General features: G+C 45.6%; 1 protein-coding gene across 1 annotated transcript in view; it reads left to right on the top strand.

The window, feature by feature from the left end:
- The window catches only part of IFT140 (intraflagellar transport 140), a 91644-nt gene that overhangs the window by 27197 nt on the left and 40555 nt on the right, over positions 1-23892 (top strand). Inside the window, exons 12-18 of the mRNA XM_039884891.1 lie at positions 5056-5147; positions 9711-9838; positions 12224-12341; positions 15404-15534; positions 17355-17523; positions 19149-19280; positions 22270-22469. Coding sequence (XP_039740825.1) covers positions 5056-5147; positions 9711-9838; positions 12224-12341; positions 15404-15534; positions 17355-17523; positions 19149-19280; positions 22270-22469 — 970 coding nt within the window. The remainder of the gene's footprint in view (positions 1-5055; positions 5148-9710; positions 9839-12223; positions 12342-15403; positions 15535-17354; positions 17524-19148; positions 19281-22269; positions 22470-23892) is intronic.

Here is a 23892-nt window from a genome sequence, read left to right as displayed (position 1 = left end):
GGTACAACTGTACCAGGGTCTTAGGTGCACTCATTCTATGCCCTGCAGAAGTGGAGGAAATAATTGACTTTGAACCTATTTTTTTCAGTTATTCAGCTTAAAAGACTATCTGAAAATAAAGGCTTTTTGGAGCTCAGAATTGCAGATGAGGGATTATGGATCTGTAGTAATCTATATCTATTTTTTCTATCCTCTCATCCCTTTATCTCTATCTCTATTATCTCTATCTTTCATCTATCTGTCTATCTATCTATCTACCTACCTATCTATCTATCTGTCTGTCTGTCTATCTATCTATTTATCTATCTATCTATCTATCTATCTATCTATCTATCTATCTATCTATCTATCTATCTAACAGCTTTATTGAGATACATAACATACCAAATGGTTTTTAGTATATTCAGAGTTTTGTAACCATCACAATAAATTTTAGAACATTTTCCTCACCCCAGAAAAAAAATCTCATACCCATTAAAACTGGTGGTTTTAGGAGGGCTCTCCTTGACTGCCCTTTCCCATTTCCTCCTCCCCCAGCCCTATGAGGCACTAACCTACTTTCTGTCTCTATGAATTTGCCTATTCTAGACATTGCATATCAGTGGAATCACACAAAACATGCGTAGATATGAGATTTCTTTCACTGAGCATTGTTTTCAGGGTTCATCCATAGTGTAGCATGTGTCAGTATTTCATTCCTTTTTGTGGCTGAGTAATAGTCCACTGTCTGAATAGATCACATTTTGTTATCCCTTCATCCACTGATGGACATTTGGGTTGTTTCCACTTTTGGACTATTATGAACAGTGCTGCTGTGAACATTGGTGTACTAGTTTTTTGTGTTTTAATTTCTTTTGGACATTTGATTCTTTCTTAATAAAGTCTCTGTTTGGTGAGACATTGTATCACACCTTCCTTTACTTCTTTGAGCCTGTTTTCTTTTAGGTCTTTGAATATGTTTATGGTGGCTACTTCGGAGAATTAGATGGTTGTTTTATCGTAATTTTCATCAGTTATGCCTGCAGTGTTCTCAGGACTTCTCATCCTGCTGTGCTGGAAGTTGTCGCTCCAATCTATTCTATGTAAACCTTAAAGTTAAAATTTACTTAATCCTATACTAATCAGGAAAGGAAAACTTATGTAGCAAATAGTTTAGGGATACCTTATAGTAATTTTGGGAATTACTGTCCTCATCATAGGCCATATATAAAAATAGTTTCTAGATGAATGAGTCAAATATTTTAGTTAGGACAAAACAACTGGCTAAAAATATGACATTATCAGATCTGTAAATACAACTTTCTCTATTTCGAAGTAATAAAAGCAGTTGCAAAAGCAGAGACTAACAAGTTTGAATACATAAAAACTTATTTCAAATTTGGCAATGGAGAACAAGACTAGAATTGAAGGAAAACTAAGCTCGGTAAATATTCACTTTAAAGGGTATGAAGTGTTGAACTCTAAATCACCATATTTTCCTATTCTCAATGCATATTCTTTTCTTTATTTTAATGTGAAGTTGACGTGCAGCTCTTCCAGTTGATATTTACATTTAAAGTTGTTTCGTTTTGTTTTTTTTGCGAGAGGAGAGATATTTACACAGAAAGCTATTATTTTGAATTCGTGGCTTATCTTAAGTGATACCTTAGAATAAAGGACATGAAGAAAACTCACATTTATAAGAAAAATATTAAGAACTTTAATGGAAAAACTGATAGAGATCATTTACTCAAGAGCAGTTAGTAGAATATGTGAAAAACACGTATACCTTCACTCATATTGAAAAGAAATGCCATTTTAAATAATAGCACAAGCCACACTAACTCCTAAAGGACATAAAAGAAAAACTGAGTAAATGGTGAGATATATTGTGTTCTTCAAAGAGAAGCCTCAATCTTGTAAAAGAGCCATTTCTTCCCAAATAAATCTACAAATTACATGTACATTCAGTAAAAATAATGACTTTTTTTCTGGGAGAATTCAACACAATAATTCTAAACTCATCTGGGAAAGCAAATGGCCAAGAAAAATTTTATAACATCAGAACATTTCTGTATAATATACTAGAATATATCTCAAAACCATGGCAATTAAAATAGCACTTAATCTGGAATGAATAAATATATCAGTGGATGGGTAGGAAATCCAGAAACAGATTTGTATAGATTTGGAAGTTTAATATAAAATTATGAAAGTGGCATTTCATATATGCGGAATCTAAGGAACGAAAAGAACAAACTAATCAAAAACAGACACAAATATAGAGGACAATCTGGTGATAGACAGCGGGGAGAATGGGGCAAAGGGTTAAAAAAGTACAAACTAGTAGTTGATAAAGATGGTCATGGGGATGGGGAGCGGGCATAGGGAATGCGGTTAGCATTAATGTATTGGCTAGGTGGAGAGCCAGAGGAGAGAAAGAACAATTAGGGGGATCATTTTATAAATTATATAACCAAGGTACTGTATACTCAAAAGAAAAAAAGAAATTATGAAGTTAAAAAAAGTGGCATTTCATATCACTGGAGGAAAGCTGGATAAGTTAATACATTGTGTAAATTGCTATGCATTTTAAAAATTAAGCATTCTTAAATAAATATCAGAAAAGTAAATTCTAGAAGATGAGCAATTAGTCAGAACAGACACAAGCTAGAACAGCCATATAGGTAAATACCTGCTCTACCACGAGTCTGGATGTCAGTATCATAAACTTTGTCTAAAAAGTACACATTTTACACTTATACGTTTTTTAAAATAATTTTTTTAACAACAAGAAGAAATAGTGCTTGGAAATTGTGTAATGTTTTCTTGACTGTATCTCTCCCCCTTTGTTCACACTTTGTTTCTTTCTCTCCCAAATGGGAATGAAGTGGGGCTCCAGAAAGAACCTTCTGGCAGTGAACAACATCAGCTCTGTGGTGATCCTCAGCGAGCAGGCCATGTCGTCACATTTCCACCAGCAAGTGGCTGTGGTGCAGGTTTCCCCGAGCTTACTCAGTGTGTCCTTCCTGTCCACGGGGTTGACGCACAGCCTGCGCACAGACATGCACATCAGTGGAGTGTTCGCCACCAAGGTGACTGAGGGTGACCTGTGGGGTCGGTTGGGGGTTTTCTTCAATGTAGACAAAAGACGTGGTCAGTCGTTAGGGTCATTCAGAATGGCAAACGACCCAGATGGCAGATTGCTTATTAATTTCCATAATTCCTTTTAGGATGCTGTCGCCGTCTGGAATGGAAAACAGGTGGTGATCTTTGAGCTTTCTGGAGCCACATTACGAAATGCAGGTGGGCGTCTTTTCCCCCACACCTGAGGGGACTCAGAGCACCCTGCTTTATTTTCTCACCATCTGATGGGGGGTGAGCCTGTGCAGTGAGCAGAGGGCTGGCACAGGGCCATGGGAAGACCCTCGTGTCAGTTCTCATGCTTGTACCTTTGTTTCCAGAGCCAGTGCTACAGCTTTGGCCCCGAGCTGCCAAGGTCTCTCAGGCCCTCTGGGCCACACTCTGTTCAATCTAGTCATGGTTGTTGAGAAGTGCAGCCAGGTCTGGGCCAACAAGCCTTCCCGGGCTGCAGGACAATAAAAGCTCAAAAATAAGGCTGCAGTGCTTTCCAGGGAGGGCATTTGCTACACATCCAACTTTTGAACTGGTTCCAGACCATGCAGAGCAGTAAGCTCCATGGCATCTTGACCAGGGCCAGCCTTTGAGAATTTCAAGATGGATTGTCAGAGATGCTCCACCACTCTCAAAACACCTACGTCCCATATATCTCTCCAATTCTCTGTTTCACTGGGCTGCCTTTATCCTCTGTTCTTTGGTACATGCCTATATGAATTTCCTGGAGCTTAAACAAAAATGTATTCTCTCACAGTTGTAGAGGTCTGAAGTCCCAAATCAGTTTTACTGGGCCAAAATCAAGGCATCGACAGGGCCATATTCCCTTCAGAGCTCTAGGGAAGAATTTATTTCTTTCTTCTTCAGCTTTTGGTGACTGCTAGTAATGCTTGGCTTAAGGTCACATCATTACAGTCTGTGCCTCCATTGTCACATTGTTTCTGTCTGAAATCTACCTCCTTTTTAATAAGGACACTAGTGATTGCATTCAGGGCCCACCTGGATGATCCAGGGTACTTTCCCCATCTCAAGACCTTAACATCTTGTCCATATAAGCTCATATTCACAGGTGCCAGGGGTTGGAACCTGATGCCTTTGGGGAGCATCTTCCAGCCTGCATGGTGACCATCAGAATGTGCTGCTCAGCCAGCTGAGTTCTTACCTTTGCCCATCCTGACCTTGGCCTTCTCACCTCACAGGAGGACCTGCCATTGCTCTGTTCCAAGGATGACACCCACCACGTGTTCATTTGAATACCTCATGCCTCCCTGGGGATATTTCTCACCTCTCTCCTCATATTATTCCCTCTTTTTCTTTTCTTCTAATGCTTTGTTGCCTAAAGTTCTCTTATAAGACTTTTCTTGCTCTGCCTGGTATTGTGCTGGTAATTCACATCTCCTCTCTTCTGGCGTAGACTCCCCAGGGCAAGTATGAACTTCTTATCTACCCAACAGGACAGCACAGCAGGTGCCGAGATATTTTCTGGGTTTTTTTGGGGTTTTTTTTTTTGGTATGTAATTATCTCCTGTCTAAAGACAGAGACCAGGACGTGTGGGGACTGGTCTCCGAAATTCCACCTGAGATAAACAGATGCTCGCTTAAACAATTGTGCCATGAGGTGCTGTGCCGCTGATAGCATCTGCTGCCAGATAGGAGAAAAGAGACACCACTAGTGAGTGGTGCAGGGTGGGGAGCCCAGCACTGAGTCTGCACACCGGGTCCAGAGCCTGCACAAGCTGTCACTGGCAGCTATGGCCTTTGGCAGTTCCCTGCGCCTTGGAGCCTCACTTTCCTCATCTGTAAGATGCAAAAAACACACCCCTCACAAAGCAGTTGTGATGGCAAAGATGAATTAGGGAACATATGTGAGAATGCTTTTTAAATTCTGAGGAAATATGAAAAGGTTAGCCGCTACTGTCATCGTGTTATCTTTCATTTCAGGTACCTTCCTGTGTGAGTCTCCAGTGTTAGCAATGCATGAAGAAAATGTTTATACAGTGGAACCAAACCGAGTTCAAGTTCGAACCTGGCAGGTAAATTGCTGCTCTAGAGCAAGTATACTATGATGATAAAGACAATAAGAGCAGCATTAAAAATTTCGTCTAAATCGAGCCAGAACCAGCTTATCAACTTCACCCAGTGGGTCGGATTCCCCTCACCAGGAGCTTGGCTGTAAAAATGGATTCTGGCATAGCTGCTTCATCTGTGACTGTTGTGACTTCAGAAACCAGGAGGCAGGGCAAAGGCCTTTTGCAGAGAAAATGAAATGAGAGGAACTCTTTGCTGTGCACCTCGAGGGCTGAGAAGCCATCAGTTCAGGTTATAGTACCTTTGGACAAGCCTTTCCCTGCATGTGTCTGAGAGGGAGACCAGGATGGAGTCAATGCAGGCCTTCAAGATGACAGGCCTCTAACGGACTATTCTGTTCCCTCCTGGTGGTATAAAGAAACCATTGCCTATCTGCATCCCATACACTCTTGCTGGAGCCCAGGGGCTAATGTGGTGTATTAGTTGCCTGAGCCTGTCATAACAAATTACCACAAACTGAGTGACTTAAAGCAATAGAAATATATTTTCTTACAGTTCAGGAGGCCAGAAGTCCAAACTCCAGGTGTGGGCAGGGTCGGCTCCCTCTGAGGCTCTGAGGGAGAGTTTGTCCCATGCCTCTTCCAGCTTCTGGTGGCTGCTGGCGTATAGACACATCACTCCATTCTCTGCCTTCATGGCCTTCTCCCTGCGTCTTTGTCTTCTCTTCTGTGTCTTATAAGGTCATTTGTCCTTGGATTTAGGGCCCAGCCTGATCCAGAATGGTCTCCTTTTGAGATCTTTAACTTACATCTGCAAAGACCCTTTTTCCAAATAATGTCGCATTCATAGATTCCAGGTAGACACATCTTTTGGTGGCCACCATTCAACGCAGCACATGCAGCAGCGTTTTCTATCAAGGTCAAGAATACCTATCCTGGCCCTGGTTTTAGCTTTCAGTGCAACTACTTTGTCCAGCTCTGAGTTCTTTCTAGGGATCCAGTGTTTGATTACTAAGGCTGCCACATCCATATCCTTGTACCTCTCACGCTCCTCATCCACTCCTTCATTCAGCAGTTCCTGAAGGAGCTTCCATGGAGTACTACATTCCAGTGGGGTTCAGATGGTAAAGGAGATAAAAGAGCACACTAAAGCAAGAGGAGGATGGAAAGGACCACGGGGGAGGAATTGGAGTAGAGACCTAATGATGCGGGAGAAGCAGCCCACAGCCCCACTTGCCCTTCTAGGGAAAAGTGCAGACTGAGGATACTTCTGGCCCCTGTGAGACCTTCTGCCTGTTCAAGGTCAGAGCGGAGGCAGAGAGGCTGGAGGAGAGGAGGTTAGGGCCCAGCGGGGCATCTCGTGCAAAGAAAGGTCACCTTTCTTGCACTGACAGTTGTGTAGGGGTCATCTGCCGTGGACATAAAGCTTAGGCAGGGAGGGGTCGTGTACTTAACACAGATGAAGGGGGCAGCTGGGCAGCTGTGTCAGCAGAGAGGTGACCTGGGGGGTGCTGGAGAGCGAACAGACTACTGGGAAGGGGCTGTTAGCATAGTGGGAAAAAGCAAGGGCTTAATGGGAAAGGGAGAACAGCCTGCTAGGAAAGAGTGAAAAGCATACTGGGAAAGGACCAATGGCTTGCTAGGAAGGGGCAAGTGGTCTAGTGGGATACATGGAGTCAACTAAGGAGCCTCGCCTGCTTAGCTTGGAGGGCATCTCACAACAGATGGCATGGAGTTGGGTCTTTTTTGTTGTTAATTTTTTAACTAAAAGGAATGTGTGTCCATTGTGACTAATATCTTGCCAGCATGTTTAAGAAAAAGGTTAGTAACTTTCCACCCCCTTTTGAAAGTCTGGAGTGTGTCTCTCCATACCTTTCTCCCTGCTGGTGCAGATGTAGGTACACAAACTACAGTTGTTTTTGCTTGTTTGTGTCCACAGTGAGACCATACTGGACCGCCATTATATACCTTCCAGTTCTCTAATGGGATCTTCTAGGTGGGAATGTTGAGCCCCATTGGTTCCCAGTGCTTTATGCTGTTTTGTGCAGTGAGTGGCCCAGGGTGAAGAGTAGTGACAGGCACCCCGGGGAGGGCTTCTTTATGCAGAGGCTGGAGCTGAGAAAGGGGCTGGGGTCTGACTGACACTGGAGAAGCTGAAGCCAAGGGAACAGCCGAGAAGTGGGGAATGCGGCGGGAGGACCGGTTCAGCTTGTTTTTTTTTCTTGGGTTAATGCTCTTTTCTCCTAGAAGATAACTTCTGGGTGGGTGTAGTGGGAGAGACTAAGGGAACTGGCAAACAGTGCAATCAGATAAGAGATGCCACAGGTGAGAGGTCTGAGGGCCTGGAGCCAGGCAGTTGGCTAGGAGCCTGAGGCCAGAGTAGAGGGCGGAATGAGTCAGTAGTTGTGGGGGTGGGGTGGGGGGGCGGTGAGCAGTTGGATTGTGGGTGGCCATAGATGGAGGAATCGAGGGTATTCTGAGTTTTCTAGTTTGGGAGTCTGAATGAATCATGGTACCTTAAGATGGAAACTACAGAAGCAGCACATCTTTGGGGGAACAAGGTATGAGTTTGAGGTGCCTTGAACACCCTTCGGAGAAGTCCGAGAGCTAGTTAGAAATACAGCTTCTTTAGGTCAGGAGTGGGATCAGTGCCGTAAAGCAATAAATTTGGGAATTTGGAATGCATTGATGTAAAGATAGTAGTTGAAGACCCAGCGTGTAAAGAGTCCTTGGCCCAGTTAGCGATCTCCTGTGACTCATCTTTTAATCCTGTGTTCAACCAGATGTTTGTACATTCCACAAGCATTTATTAAGCTCCTGCTAGGTGCATCAAAATGAAAATCAGATTCCTCAATTTGAAATTCCTCCTCTCATGTCTCCTAGCCATTCATTCCCCCACGCTGAGTTTCTCAGACAGGTTGCTCAGGTTCCTGCTTCCTCACTTGCTCTCAGTGTCTCTGTTTAGTATCACGAGCCCATTAAGTTCTGTTGGAACCCTCCTTGTCGTGCAGCCTGCCTCCTCGCTCCCCTGTGCGCTGGAACTATACCTCCCCAGCTGTGCTCATCTGACTCACCGCCCTCATTTCAAGTTCCCGGGGACATACGGCTCACTGTTGGGGTGCTCTGCTTCCGACCCAGTGCCACGTGGGGTGCAGGTATTCACTAAACACGGGTCGAATTGAGCCAGAAGCCTCTCTTAACTCAGAGGAGTAGTGTCAGTCATGTACAAGCCTAAGCTGCAAAGCCTAAGCTTTGCTCAGGCTTAACTGTGGCTCACTCTTTTCAAAGTGCTATTAACATAAGAGTAACATTTTTTATTTTATTTTATGTTTTAAGAGTAACTTTTTTTAAAAAATTTTTAAATTTTTTTTATTTAAATTAGTTTCAAGTATATAGTACATTGGTTAGACATCTATGTAGTTCGTAAATTGGTCCCCCCAATTGCTCCCTCCCTCCCCTGGCCTTCCATCTAGCTGTCGTATTAATGCTAACTGCATTAATTCCCTTTGTCATGTTCCCCATCCCCATGACCAACTATCAGCTACTAATTTGTACTTCTATAACCCTTATCCCAGCTCCCCTCCCCTCTGTCTGTCACCAAGAGTAACATTTTTTAAATGTCACTTAATGATACTTTAAATTAAATGACATTTAAATTTTTTAATATAATTGTTATGAAATCACTTTTTGGTTCAAAACCCTCCAGCGTCTTCCAGCTTCACTTTGAACAAAATCTGACCCTTTACCTCTTTACCTGACTCTTCCTGCGCCAATGCCACCCCACATGGCCTCTGCTCTCCTATCCACCCTTCTCACCGTGGCACGTTCCCTCCTGCTGCAAGGGCCTCAAGGTTCCTAGACCAGGAGCAGCTCCTTCCTGCCCCAGTACTTGTGGCCTTGTCTTCCTGGAATGCTGGCCCATGGCTTTCTAGGTAGTTGGCTCCTTTTCCTCAATCTCAGTTTAAATATTGCCCCTAGATAAAGCTTATTTTTCAAACATTTTATGGAAGTATGATATACAGACAGGAAAGCAGATGTGTCACAAGTTAGCATTCATGTGGCTCAGTGCATTTTCACAAATGGAACATACCCGTGATGTAACTACCATCCCCGTTTGCTCACTGAGCGCCCCACCCAAGGGTGACCACTTACATGGCACGAGCAATATAATATTAGCAGGGGCTTTAACTAAGACCTCTGCAGACATGGCCTCCTGGATCAGCCCAAGCAGGTGGAATTGACTATCTCAGTTCCCGTGGCACTTTTCTCTTTTAGCATCCTATCTATCACCTCTCTGTCACTTTCTGGGGTTGAGGTTACATGTGGATTTCCTATTGACATTGTTGCTGTCTGTCTCCCCCTCAGGACCATAAGCATGAGGGGTCCCTGAGGGCAGGGCCCCATCCTCCCTGTGTTGTGTTAAAATCCACTAGAGTACTGGTTGCCACTGGGCCACTGACTGGATGCAGGAGTGAAGCATACGCGTTTCTCTGTGAAAAATGCTATGTCACAAAGTGAAATGCTATACAAGCTGCTTTTCTGAATTTCTTGTCTTTTCCTTTTCCTCAGGGGACTGTGAAGCAGCTCTTGCTATTCTCTGAGACAGAGGGGAACCCATGCTTCTTTGACATCTGTGGAAATTTCCTGGTTGTAGGGACAGACTTGGCTCACTTTAAAAGCTTTGATCTGTCCCGAAGGTATAATTTTTGTCCAAATGAAGATGTTACATTTGAAAAATTAGGAGATAATGTGGTAGGTAGAAAATGGATAGCAGCTAAAAAACTATGTCCTCATTTCAACATTAACATGCCACTTAATTTTTTGAAACACCGTATACTGTCACTTAAATTCTTAATCTTTGCATGATGGAGAAAGGAGCAGCACAGGGGAGGAAGAAGGGGGTTGAACAGAGGATGCTTGGGGGATTTCCTAGGGTGTTGAAACTTTCCTGTGTGATAGATACGCAACACTGTGTGTTTGTCAAAAACCATGTAACTTCATAACACAAAGTGAGCCTTAGTGTGTGCAAATTTTTAAAAAATCTCTTCAATTGTGGATCACAGAATGGAATACAGAAGGTTACAAAACAACCTACCTTCATTACAAATGTGTGAAACGAGCTCCCTGGAGAGGGTATGGCTGACCCAAGCCACTCTGGGAATGAGTAGCAACTGTAAGACTAAAGGCACAGGGACTGCACACAGCGTGGCGTTACAGTTGACAAAGTTAATTCCCACAGGGGTACAGGGTGACAATCTGATAGGTACACTGAAAGTGAACAGTGAAGTGAATGGACAGAGGGTGGTGGAGCCAGGTCCTCACTGTTGGGGTGGGAGGTTGCAGACAAGCAGGAGGAGATGAGAGTGATCCCTGTGGTGGTGGATTAGAGCTGGAGACATGAGTTCAAAGTCATGTTTATCTTAATATAGATACAGATGGATACATATGAAAATATTTATAGATAAGTCTACATACCAGTTAGAGCACACACATTACCTTGTTCTGTCAGCCGAGGGCCTAGGGGTAAGGACGCCCCAAGAGCAACGAGCACACCAGACCGGGGTTTCTAACAGTCCTTCCACACCAAGGTCCTTGGAGAAATGGCTGTTCTAGGAAATGTACAAGATAAGCCTAGAGCATCTTATGTGCAAGAAAGTTAGAATGTGCTTTAAAAAAATACAGCTATGGGATTTGTTAAAGGGACATAGGAGCCAGCTAGAAGAGCTCCCAGTGGCCAAAACTGGAACAATTTGAGCAACAAAATAAAATAGCATTATGTTATAATCCAAAGTAGAAAATAAATATGAGTTCATACTGATATAAGTAAGTGATTGAGTAAGTTAATAAGTAGAGGAGAGGAGACAAATTTCCTATACAGAAGAATTATAAATAATTTATGTAGATTCTCCTCCCTTATGGAGAGAAGCATAACTCCTTGTTCCATGAGTGTGGGCTGCACTAGCGACATCCTTCCAAAGGGGACAGTATGGGGAGGGGGAAAATGAGTAACTTTATAGACACAACTTTGGACAGGAGAGACCAGGGTCCACATCACAGAGATGAGTCATGTCAATGACACGACCCTTGATATGATCATAATGGCACTGTATCTCTGGGCTCTTCGCCTCAAACCCACACCCCAGTCTAATTATGAGAAAAATATCAGACACATCCCAGTGCGGGGACACTCTATAGCAGCGGTCCCCACCCTTTTTGGCACAAGGGACTGGTGCTCCTATGAAAATCTAATGCCTCATGATCTGAGATGGAGCTGAAGTGGTGATGCCAGTGCTGGGGAGCAGCTGCAAATACAGATGAAGCTTTGCTCATTCACCTGCTGCTCACCTCCTGCTGTGCAGCCCAGTTCCTAACAAGCCACAGACAAGTACTGGTCCACGGCCCAGGAGTTGGGGACCCCTGCTCTATAGAACAGCTAACAATTCCTCCTCAAAACTCTTGAGGCATCAAAAACAAGAGAGTCCGAGATGGTCCCAGCCGAGAGGAGCCTAAGGAGACGTGATGACCAAATGTCATGTGGGTCCTGGTGGGATACAGGGACAGGAAGAGTGTGTTAAGGAAGAATTGAGAAAAAATGAATAATAACGTGAATAAAGTGACGAGTTACCACTATAAACCCAGTATTGTTAACTATGAGTGACAAACAAGAACCAACTAAATAGAAGAGGACTTTTTTAGTTCATCCATGTGATGGAGAACTATGCGAGTATAACAAAATGTGATGAAGCGATCCCTTTCTGAAAGGAAAGATCACAAACCTGCTGCAAGGGGAAATGCAAGGCCAGAGCAGCGTTTTTAATAAGGTTCTTCGTGTAGGAAGAAGAGGAATAAGAGAATCATACATATTTGCTCTTAAGAACCTAAGAACTTTACAAACTCCCCCTGTATTCTGAGCCTGGCCCATTTCCAGGGGCACAAGGAACCCCGGGGTGAGAGCAGCTAGGCCGTCAGGTGGAACTCAGAGGTTCTGTGAACACGGGTTTCGGGTCACTCCAAGAAGCAAGTCTTTACTCTGCACAACGAGTCTTCGGTTTGTGCTGAGATCCTTGTCCTTCTCCCTGCAGAGAGGCGAAGGTGCACTGCAGCTGCAAGAACCTGGCTGAGCTGGTCCCCGGAGTGGGAGGCATTGCATCACTTAGATGTAACGCCAACGGCAACAAGATCAGCATCCTCCTCAGCAAGGTGGGCGCTGCAGGGGTCCCGCCTCTGCCCCTCTCCTTCCATCTCCACTAGTTACCCTCAAAGGATCGTCATTCTTTCTGGCTGCCTTTTGCGTCCACTCTGTGTGGCTCTTTTTACCCCCGCTCCCCTTCCTCTTCCTCTTGTCCTCTCTCCAGGGTCTCCTCTCCCTACTACTCCCACCCGTGTCCTCTCCCACCTGGTGCCATTCTCGTCCTCCCCATCTGCACAGCTTCTGTTTTTACCTGCCTCTCTTCATTTCTTATTTCATCAAAAACAGTGGTTTCTTCTTTACAGAGCCCCCTCTCCTCTTTTCTTTTCTGTCTCTTCTCATCGCTCAACTGAACTCTCTTGCCTGGCCCAAGGGAGTAACAGGACTGTTGAAGGCACCTTTAAGCCTCTTGCTTAGAGACGGAGCGATGTCATGGTGTAGGCGACTGCATGGCAGGTCTGAAGGGAGGGTATGTTCACCCTCTTCCAGGTGGGTGGTGCCTTCCACCCTTTAGTATTTGTTCATGTTTTCATTCATTTGTTCATGCTCTTGTTTGTTCATTTAAGAGTTGATTACGGATTGCCTTTCTTATACCAGATATTTTGCTGGGCACTGTAGGTACGAACTGATCGGTTAAACAAGAGGTCTCGGCCCCTCCTTCTGTGGTTGAACAGACATTGATCAAACAACAAGGCAAACAAGTACATTTTTACAACCTTGGTGAGAGCTGGGAGGACAGTGATCAGTGCCAGGAAAGCGAGTAACAGTGCCAGGAGATCAGTGCTAGGAGAGCGAGTCACTATCCAGGGAGTCAGGAGGCTCCCACATGAGCTGATGGTTGAGCCAAGCTGTGAGGGTGCAGTGGGGGAGCAGCCCGGTCGAGGCATCCAGAAAGTGAGTCCACCAGCAGAAGCGTGGTCTTGCCGAGGGTCCAGTGTCACAGAGGGGTGAAGCCAATGCCGGCATCATCACGTAGGGCTGACGTTGACACAGGTGGAGGCAGGAGCGTGATGTTGTAGTGTCTTTTTAGAGATGTTTGTACATGGTGGATTAAGGAGCCCAGGGCGCAGAAGTCCCCTTGGCGCCCTCGCAGCCCTCCTCAGGGGTTGGGGGTTGACTGGCTGTGTAGGCAGGGAAGGGCAGAAGTTGTTTCTAACCCTCGCAGCCGAGCCGTTTGCAGGGATGGTGGGGAGTCCTGTTTCAATGTGCTGAGTTTGAGGCATCTGAGAGGCAGTAAGTAGGCAGTTAAAAAACACAATCCTGGGTCTCAGAAGTGAGGTCTGGCTGGAGATAGGCGTCCTCGAGAGGAAAAGTGCAGCAGCTGCCAATCTGAGGACCAAGATGGGACCTGGGGAGGCTGAGGGAGTGACGTGGCTAGGGAGGTGGGGGCAGCTGAGGAGATGGGGAAGGGCAGTCAAGGACCACATGCCAGGAGATCACAGGTCACTTGTTTGTTCAGTATGTGGGGCAGTGCCAGGATATCTGTGCATGGACACAGAAATGGGGTTCACGGGCTGTAGGGAGGGCCTCGGCGATCCTGTGAAGGGCCATTTCCATGGGGCGAGGAGTGGGGACAGTGCAGTGACCACTTACTTCAGAGACCTGATTCTGAAGAGCAAAATGAGGTTGAGAGAGATTAACTGATGAGAATAGAGGCGGAAGAGAAGGAAGTATGAAAGTCCAGGGAGAGGAGATGGGTGAGCACAGGTCGGGGGCAGGGGCAGCAAGAGCAGGGAATACTTGCCCATTGTAAAAGTAAAAATCAAAAAAAGAAAAAGTTCAGTTAGCATAAGGGGGCGGGCCTACAGTGAAAAATAGCCCCTGCCCCCATATGCAGTCCCCAGGGATGAGGAGAGTAGGCTTTGGATAGGAAAGATGGGAGAGAGGAGGAGGAGGCGGCAGGTTGAGATGGATGCAGGCCCTTGCTCCCACAGAGACTGAGTGCTGAAAATTGAGGAGAGGAACTTTGCCCATCCTGTGTGTTGTAGATGTTGCTCCCAGTTTGTCATTCGTTTTTCATTTTGCTATGTACTAGTGATAACTAAAGCTTATATTTTTCTGCAGTCAAATCCGTTGATGATTTTGCGATTTCTTCTACTGCTTTTAAGCTTGCAGTATCTCCTTTAGTCTAACATTTTGGCACGTTTTCATTTTATTACCTTTTCTAAAGTACTTGTATCTCATTTACTATTTTCCTAGAATAAAGCTTTTAACAGTCTTCCTAAGTTCTTGGCACTTGTTGCCCCTCCAACCAAGCCAGTTCCCTTTTCTTACTTTTGTGTGTGTGTGTGTGTGTGTGTGTGTGTGTGTGTGTGTGTGTAGGCCTACACAAAGCATACTTCTCCTGAGTGAGGATCAAGAAGAAAGAAGAGATGATAAGCAATGATGATAGCGTTCACAATAGTAGCTGTGGCATCTTGCACCTAACACTTCCTGTTTGACAAGTGAGGAGACTGAGATAAGTTCCTTGTCCAAGGACACAGCCGGCTGTGCTGTGGCTGAGATCCCTGCTCACAGCCCTGACTGCGATGGCAGAGTGGCCAGGACTCAGGAAGAACAAATGAGAGAATCTCATGGGGTTGACCAAATAAAAGAGAATGTCTGTAGGGAGTGGAGAGAGTGGAGCACAGGCAGGATGGAGAATTGAGAACCCGGAGCACTTGGGAGAAGATTCCCAGAGGGAGAGCAGCCTCATTCCTTCAATGTGGCTGCAGAACAGTTTCTCAGACACCCAAACCACCCCCCGCGCAGCTGAATCAGACTCGGTTTATCAGAATCCAGATTCCTTCTTGTTCCCATGGTTAATCCACCTCAGCCAAGATGACATCGCACTCAAGTCAGTATCGAGAACAGCTGGACAGCTGTCATCAAACCTTTTTTTAGGGTTCGTTTTCAATTCTCTGATATTATAAAGTAGCAATTCAGCAACCATTCAGTGAGATGAAGGTAAATTGACGTTCAAATTCTGAATCATGGAAGTGTGCTGGCCACAGTGGCTGGTGGGTCATTGGCACCAGGACGTGTTTTTCTTAGACGTGTGGTCACCATAAACTTCGGTTTTCTCTTCCCTTAGGCTGACAACAGCCCTGATTCAAAAATCTGCTTCTATGACGTGGAAATGGACACCGTGACCACCTTTGACTTCAAGACAGGACAAATTGATTGGCGAGAGACATTGACCTTTAATGGGCAGGAAACTAAGAAGTAAGATTGTGGTTTGGGATGATTTTGTTGAAACAATGTTGAAAATGACACTCAGTTACTTGTCAACTTCTAAGCAGGTTTCGCTAAGTTAAACTTTAAACTTCAAAAGACCCCAGCAATTATTCACAGTGAAGATAAAACATAAAGCAGAAACACACAGACAGTTGGGATAGATTTGGGTCTTTAATCTGTTATTTTCTAGATTCTAGGATTCTAGAATTAGCTTCTGAAAGGGCTATGAATGAGATATCTACAGAAATGGCCCCAAATCACAGGATAGAAACTCAGTGAACATCAGACCCATCGACATCTCTGATGTTAGGGAGGGTGTGCGCCTTGTAAAGAATGTACTTCTAGAAAAAATAATTGTCTTTCTTCAGGGAGTTTATGTAACATATATTTGTAGTTCCTTCTACTACTAAGAAAATAATAGAATTTAAGTGCTTATACTGGCCCCTGTCATTGGAGCAGCAGAGTGGCTGATGTTCCGGACCTGTGTATAAGCTGTGAAAGCAAGTGCAGAGGTGAGAAGCCCACAGGCTGATGATTCAGGGATGATTGAGCCAGTGCTTTTCTCTGGCCACCCTGTTCCTTTTGCTCCTGTCACATCTCCCTCCTTCCCCTGTCTAGCCTGCCCCGCATGTTCCCACCTCTCTCCTCAGAATCTCTTTCTGGAACCTTCTTTCACCTGGCAGCTTAAACTCGCACCTGCTGGTGGCCCCACCCAAACACACTCATCTTCTCTTCTTACCAAGTTCGGCTCCACTTCTCCATCTCCAGATGTCCCTAGAATTCCTTACCATCACCTCAAAAATAGACCCCAAATCACTCCCTAGAGACCCTGTTCTTGTCCATAATACCATTTTTTTCTGGGTCACCTCATCTAAAACCTCAGAACTAACCTTTCCTTTAACCCTACTCTCCATAACTGTAATCCCCAGTGTTCTTGTTTTGAAATGCTTCTGAGTCACACTTTCCCTTCGACTTTCTGCCTGTCATCCGTGCTTCCCTCCCAGGAGCTGCAGGAGCCTCTGAGCCCTGTCCTGGTGTCCACTTGCACTACTCACCAGACTAGTCCCAAGAGATCACTGGTGCTCCATAAGTTCCCATAAATGCTTTCATCTATACCACTGTGCTTGTCTACCTGCCCTGCTTTTTGCTCGGTCCTGGAGCTGCGACATCTGTGAGGGCCACTGGTTTCCTGTAGGGTCAGGTCTCTGTGCTCTGCATAGCCCCTGCACAGGCACATGGAGCCCATCCCTGACTTGTCACACTCCTCCAGGTGGCAGTAGGGTGTGGCTCACTGTCTTCCATCAAGCGCCATCCTTCTTTTAGGGTCTGATCCATTTTTTGCCACCCAACCCATTTTGTCTCCCTAAAGCTCTTCTTCTTGTTCTGGACACATAACACATGGAGATTTAGAGGTGGGAGGGGCCAGGGGTAAATGCACCACATCACACAGCTGGGACTGGAACCCAAGCCCAACAGGGAGTACGCTTCTGCCTCAAGGTCCACCTGCTGGTCCTGGACTTTGGAGCCTGCAAAAGAGACCCTCCTCAGGACCTCTAGAGCCAAAGCCTCATTGTCTGTCTCTCCAGCTACACTCCACTGGGACTCTTTCCACCAGTTTTTTTAATCTGCAAGAGTATAATCAGGCAGGCTGCATAGCAACATGGCGTGCGAAGGTGCTTCCAAGCTGGGCAGCCTGGGACTCAGATGTGTGTGGCCTGCTGACGCTGATCGGAGATTGGCCTGAAGGTGTTTCTGGAGGCTGAGGGCAAGAATGCTCTCCCAGCGTTCTGGATGGGTCTCTTTTTCAGGAACCATGCCTTTCTGGACGAGAGGCTAGCACATCTTGTTCCTGTGAGCCACTTCTGGGATCAAAGTGAGCCCAGGCTGTTCGTGTGCGAAGCTGTTCCTGAGGTAATGGGAGCCCACCAGCAGCCCACAGACAGGAAGGCCCACACCGAGGACAGCGCTGGCCCCACGGTACTACATGGCCGTGTTTGCGTTTAGACTTGTGGGGGCTTTAGACAGTGTGGGCTCACAATCTTGGTTATGAGGTTTATGGGAAAGTTACAGGGAAATTCATTCACATGCAGCAGAGCATTCCCCTCTAGGATGCCTGCTACATCTCTCCCCTCTGGGTGTGTGCCAGGGGCTGGCCCCGTCCTCTCTGGTCTGACTCAGTGTCATACTTTGTTCTTTATCCCAGCTAGCACATGTTATTTTCTCTCTAGGGCAGAACTCTTTATTGAAACAGTTAATATAAATTAACCCCCTGGAGCTAACACGTCCTGTGACTAGGTCACCGAGGCGAGGCAGTCTGCTGACTCCTCATTCACTTCACAAACTGCCATGACCTTCAGACAAGGCCGATTCCCACCGAAGTGGCCTCCTTGCCTCAGTCACTGCCCTCTGCTCTTGCCACTCCACTCGTTGAGCTCTGTGGGCCCTCCCTCCCCTACACTGATGACTCTTAGGGCCCCATCCCCCCATCCCAGGGGCCAGGACCTTGACCCTTTCCAAGTCTTGTGTCTTGTGGGATATCCAGCATTCCCTGGGAAAGCCTGGTGGTCTGCCGTGCTTTTCCCTGACCCACCTTGTTCCAGAAGAATTTATAAGTAGGGTCCTCAGTAAGTCAGCAAAAGATAGCAGCCTCTAACTTTAGGAGGCTTATCTCCTGCCAAAGGAATTTCCCTTCCAGGATGGTAAGAGTTTTGACCTCCAGAGATGATCGATAATCAATGTCCGTACCCTGAGACTCAAAAGCAAATCCAGTCCTTGGTTCTAAAACACTTAAGTGGTAAAATGTATTGAGGTGGTGTCTCTGTCATTCGATTGAGAGAAGCAGAGACATTGCCAGAGGAATTTTCTTCAAGATAGAGGGCCTGGTGACAAGTCCAGACAAGTCATAAGAATGTGCAAATTGATAATGAGTGAAAGATGAGGGAGCGTGCATGTGAAGGGCACTTCTTGGCAGTTTGATCAGATAGCTCTTTTGGTCTTTTATGAAGATGATGAGGAATTGTAATAATTCACACAGCAAGGGAAGGCTCTGGCACCCCTCAACCTATTGATTTCCTGTTCAGAAGGGGTTACAGCCCAATGTTGCTGTTCTGTGTCCCACAGAACAGGGTCCTATGGAGTCCCTCACCTCTTCCCTTGTATTTCCTGTTCCTCAAAAGCAGAAGCAAGAATCTTTTTGTTGTCTTTGCTCTGGGTGGTTTTTAAATCAGAGTGAAAAAAACTGAAGGGTGTGTCTTTTGAAACACTAGAGCTCTTCTGAGTTTCATTCACCAACTGGGTGGGAATGATTAGTCTTTGCTACAAGGAAATCAGTCAGTGAGAAGGGCCTAGCCGCTCTCAAACTCGATGATGCGCATCCTTCCAGAAGATGCGTCAGTTTTTCCAAAGTGCAGCAGATGGCAGCGGAGACTGGCATGCTTGCCATATACCCAGGAGGAGAGTGGATTATCTGTGTCAGTGTGCTCGTCCTCTGTTTTCTCTGTGTTTTATGTAAATACCCCAGCAATGGAAATGGGAATTAGATGCAAAATAGAAAAGTATATTGCCAAACTAAAACCAGAACAATATTTTCCCCTCTCTTCCAGGTGGACGTGTTGATTCTGTCCTTCTTTATTTCTGAAGAGCATGGCTTCTTGCTTCAAGACAGCTTCCACCGGCCTCCCACCTATCAGTCACTTCTGGGAATGGAAGTGCCCCATTATTACTTCACCAGAAAGGTATGAACCCCACAGGCGCCAGGTGGTGTTCTTGGGGCCCCCTCCTTGGCAGGGCTAGGGTTTCCCAGGCACTGGAGTCAGGTGCCTTAGCTCATCGCTCATTAAACAAGGCAAAACATCAGCTCTAATATATCCCCTGAAATTCCAGCAAATGTGGGATCTCCCATGTTAGGAGACTCACGAGACGTGGCTTTGCTCTCAAGACAGACAGCGTCGTGCTGAGGAAGAGGGTCCTGGTGTCACTCAGGTATCCTCCCAGCATTTTCCCTGAAGGCCCCACACCCTACAGCTTTCCTGTCTTCTTTTTTAAATTCAAGCTTCTTTTTAAAAATTATATATTCCTATATCCACTGTAGAAAATTTAGAAGCTATAAAGATCAAAGATGATGCAAATCTCCATGGTCCCAGCCCCCAGAGTTGGTTGCTGCGAACAGATTAGCATGTGGCCTTTCAAGAAGTTTCTGTACTTACCTACGTGTGTGCAAGTTACATACATAAAGTTAAGTTTGTGAGAGAATGGTTAAGCAGACACATGCGCACGCCCAGCGAGGTTACTTTGGATGAGTTAGTTGCCTTCCCTGGGACTTGGTCTCTTCGGCAGCACAGCCCCTTGATCTGTGAACGTTATGTGACAAGTTGTGTGTGGGTGTGTGGTCCTGAGGCTCTGCTCAATCTGCACATGTCACGGTGCGCGTGTTCGAAACAATGAATCTGGGTGCACTCGGTTCCCACGTCCCTAAGCTCGCCACATAAAACAGTGTCACATGGCACAATGAATAGCATAGGAACTGACTTTTACTTGTGTTAAATGGAATTATCTTTGTGAAGCTTGGGAACGGGCTCATGTGACTCAAAATTCCATTTTTTTCCATCCCTTATTTAAAATAGATTAGTTCTCCCAGACTGGTGTTTTCCTGAATTTCATTCTTATTTAATGCTCCTTAGGCATTTTCATTTCTCTTTGATTCGAGAACCCAGAAGGTTGGGGGAGACATTTAACTTCTTTCTATTGAGTTTTCCCCCATTATTCTCACAGACTGGACTTTGGTTTCTCCCACACACTCAGGCAGCCTTTCTCTCCCTTGTTTCTCTTCCCCTGTGCCCACCCTCCAGTGAGGAGACACGTGTGATACAGTGTAAGACGACTCCCCATTTCTCCTGTCACCTTAACTCTGCAGTTTTCTCAAGATCTTTTTTTCCTTTAAGCTGTAGCTGCCAGAGCGACAGTGCTTGCTGCTTCACTTGCGTCCTCTTTAACCAGGTTTATCAAGGACACTCGCAGTGTCGGCTCCTTATGGGAGCAGCATGCCCACGTCACTCTGCAGAGCTCTCATCTTGGTGAGACGTATGGCACAAACAGGCTGTCACCTGATGTTTGTAGTACAGGAAATAGTTTGTTTGCCCGCATTTGCAATGTCGGAAGTCTTTTTAATTTGACACTAAGGTGCTTATGATGAATGGCCATAAGCATCGTTTCTTTAAAAGCTGCCCTTTTTCTGATTACTGACCTGTCTTCATGTCCCTCAGCCACATCCTAGCAGTTCCCATTCACACACAGGAGGCTACAGATGAGAGTCGACTGCCCTGAGTCCCCAACTCCTGCATGTGACTGGGGCTAGCGCCTCAGTCCCTCCCTCAAAGAGCTATGATGAGAGCAGTTGGCAAGTGCTGGGGCAGATGGCAAGTAAAGCAGGACCCACACGCACTCATGTTTCTGTAAGAAGTCCCACATGTGCTCGCAGAAGCAGGACTCTGACTAGAGCACAGCAAGGCTGATGGATGTCAGGTGACTGCCAGGTGACTGTTAAACCACAATAGGCGGCAGTGCCCTGGTCGCTATTCCGCATGCACGTGTCTGAAGGTTTGCCACTCAGCACAAAATCAGTCCAAACTTTAGCCTCCTGCTCATGTGACGCAGCCTACACACGGCCATAAACCTTGAATTTAAGCTGCCATGGACTGTGGGCTGACTCAGGGCTTTTGCTTATGCTCTACTTTGTGCCAGGAAGGCTCTTGCCTTCCACACCTGGGTCTGACACATCCTGCTAGTGTCTCCAGGCCCCAGTCAAGCAGCCCCTGAAGTTGGGATCCTCAGTTGAACCTGAGAAGCAGCAGTGATATGGACGAGCTGCTGGGAATTGAGCTGGAGGCCAGTGGTGGAGGCTAGCCAGTGCAGGGGGCCCTGGTCCCAAGAGGGTGGATCATGATCTCCCTTTACACGGGGGAGCACATGTGTACTCCGGAGGAATGGAGCCTGCAGAGAGGAAGAAGCAGACGATGCAGAAGACAGGGTGGTATGTGTGGGCTCCAGCCCAGAGGAGAGCAGGCAGGCACCCGGCAGGCAGGAAGGAAGCTGACATTTGAGGACACCAGTCCCCTCTGTAGGTGTATTTCAAGGTGTTGGATATAAAATGGCCTTAAGCAGCACACTGTTAATTCGTGCTTGTATTTGGACCAGACTCTGCTCTTCCTCTCCACGCACATGTTGAGGAAGCTCTGCCCCAGGTCGACGATTCTTCTGAGAAAAACCAGTGGCGCACAGTCCACTAATCCAGGTTGTCATTTTGGAAGATTTCACTTGAAATCGTGCTGGCATTACATCATTTTAAGACCTTATGCATATGTGCGTGGGTCTGACTTGATAGTAAAAACTCCTTCTAGTTTACAAAACAAACCTGGGAGGTGAGGATTTTTGCAGCCAGTTTATAACTGCTGAAAAGTTGGTTAGGAAGTCAGAGGCTGGAAAATGGGTTCCTATGCATGGACAGCCTTTGCTTATCCGCTGTCTGAAACCATAGCCAAAAGCTTTGATAATTTCAAATGAGGACAGAGCCTCTGATAACTTCACTGCATTTGGCAGAGCCTCTTGCTAAGTGTTTGCTTCTATCTCCAGAGGGACCCCCATAGCTAACATATCTCAAAGAAGAGTCTCAGTGTAGACATTAGTTTTATGTGAACTACAAGTAAGCAGTGCCCTTTTGTCATTCAGCCAGGAGAAGCAGACAGAGATGACCAGGTGGATTCAGGGCAGCACTGCATCCCCCAGGTGGTGGGCAGGAGGCCCCTGCGAGACTTCGTGGGGCTGGAGGACTGCGACAAGCCCACCCGGGACGCCATGCTCAACTTCAGTTTCTTCGTCACTGTCGGAGACATGGATGAAGCTTTCAAATCTATCAAACTCATCAAAAGGTGAGGTTTCTGTTGACTGGGGTGTCAAAGGGACGTGCACACTCTTAGAATGCTTTCTCTGTGTCTCTCTTCCCCTTCTAAATGAGATTCTAAGAATCACTAACTCTTCTGTGACTCTGTCGTGTTGCATTTCACTCAATGAAATGCCACTGCGCTTGCAGACGCCAGGACCCGCCTGGCACGTTGTACCACAGAGGAGCGCGTTTTGGGTAGCACAGCTGGGCGTGGGAAGCAGGTGAGCCCGGCTCTTGGCCTCTGCAGTGCTCAGAGCCTCTTGAGCTGTTGTTTAGTCGTTTTGATTTATTTCATAGTGATTTGAATACTTCCTAGTCGAAAGTTCTGCAGTTGTTAAATATTCATATCTGTCTCTTCGGGAAGAATTGCTACTAAACAAAAAAGTTTTATAATAAACACTCAAAACAGTACAGTGAAAATGCATTAAAATCCATCTAAAAGAAGTTTTCAATCAAAAGCTGTCTACAAACGGCTTCCTCTCTGTTCCAAGAGCATCGGACAGGTTTTAATCTCAAAAGGGTGGGAAAATTATTGAAGAATGAAACTGAAGTGGGAAAAGAAAGCTGAGAAATTAAGTTTCCTGGACCAAATTCTCCTCATTTGTAACATGGAAACACCTTTCAAACTAGCATGTGACCCTAGTCCCTATCTTATTTCTAAAACTATGTGACCAAACTTTGTTCCAATTGGCAGGGCCTTTTATTGAAGCCAAATGAAAGTGGGAAAGAAAGCTGAGAAGTAAGTTTCCGTCCAAATTCTAGCCCAACCTTTCACCAACACCTTTCAACTAGTATGTGACCCTAGTCCCTATCTTATTTCTAAAACTATGTGACCAAACTTTGTTCCAATTGGCAGGGCCTTTTCCATACTGGCCACATGAACAGATGGACCCTCAGTTTGGGAAGTAAACTAGAGCGTCTGGATGGCATAGCCCAACCTTTCACCAATCACCTTTCATTTAGTATAAACATTATCACAGACCATAGTCAACCACATGGCCAACTTTAAAACTTTAATATACATTTATATAGTCATATACATAATATTATTAAAATTATACATCTTAAATATTCCATTATTCTTTTAAAAAAACACAATTATTTTTAGCATATGATTTGGGGGAAAATCCATTGTAGAAAAGAAGTTCAGAGGGAAGAAGCTCAGATCTAAATGTTCCCACGAAGTACTAGTTGTGGGACAGAAATCTGGCTGTTTCTTCACTGGATACTGTTTATTGTAGATGGTCAGGCCACAGATGCTTTTAAATCATTCTCAATTGCTTTGTGTTTTTTAAAGCACCAACTCCAGTCCACCATTTGTTCTGACTATCCTGGGGCAATATGGCTTCGAATTCCGGACTGGTCTCCTCACTTCTCTGGAAGGTTGAAAGCTGCAAAGCTGCTTTCTC

Source organism: Pteropus medius, unplaced genomic scaffold, assembly GCF_902729225.1.
Source record: "Pteropus medius unplaced genomic scaffold, Ma_sr-lr_union100, whole genome shotgun sequence".
Classification (NCBI taxonomy): domain Eukaryota; kingdom Metazoa; phylum Chordata; class Mammalia; order Chiroptera; family Pteropodidae; genus Pteropus; species Pteropus medius.
Note: the sequence above shows the minus strand (reverse complement) of the source record. Positions and strands in the feature narration are given on the sequence as shown.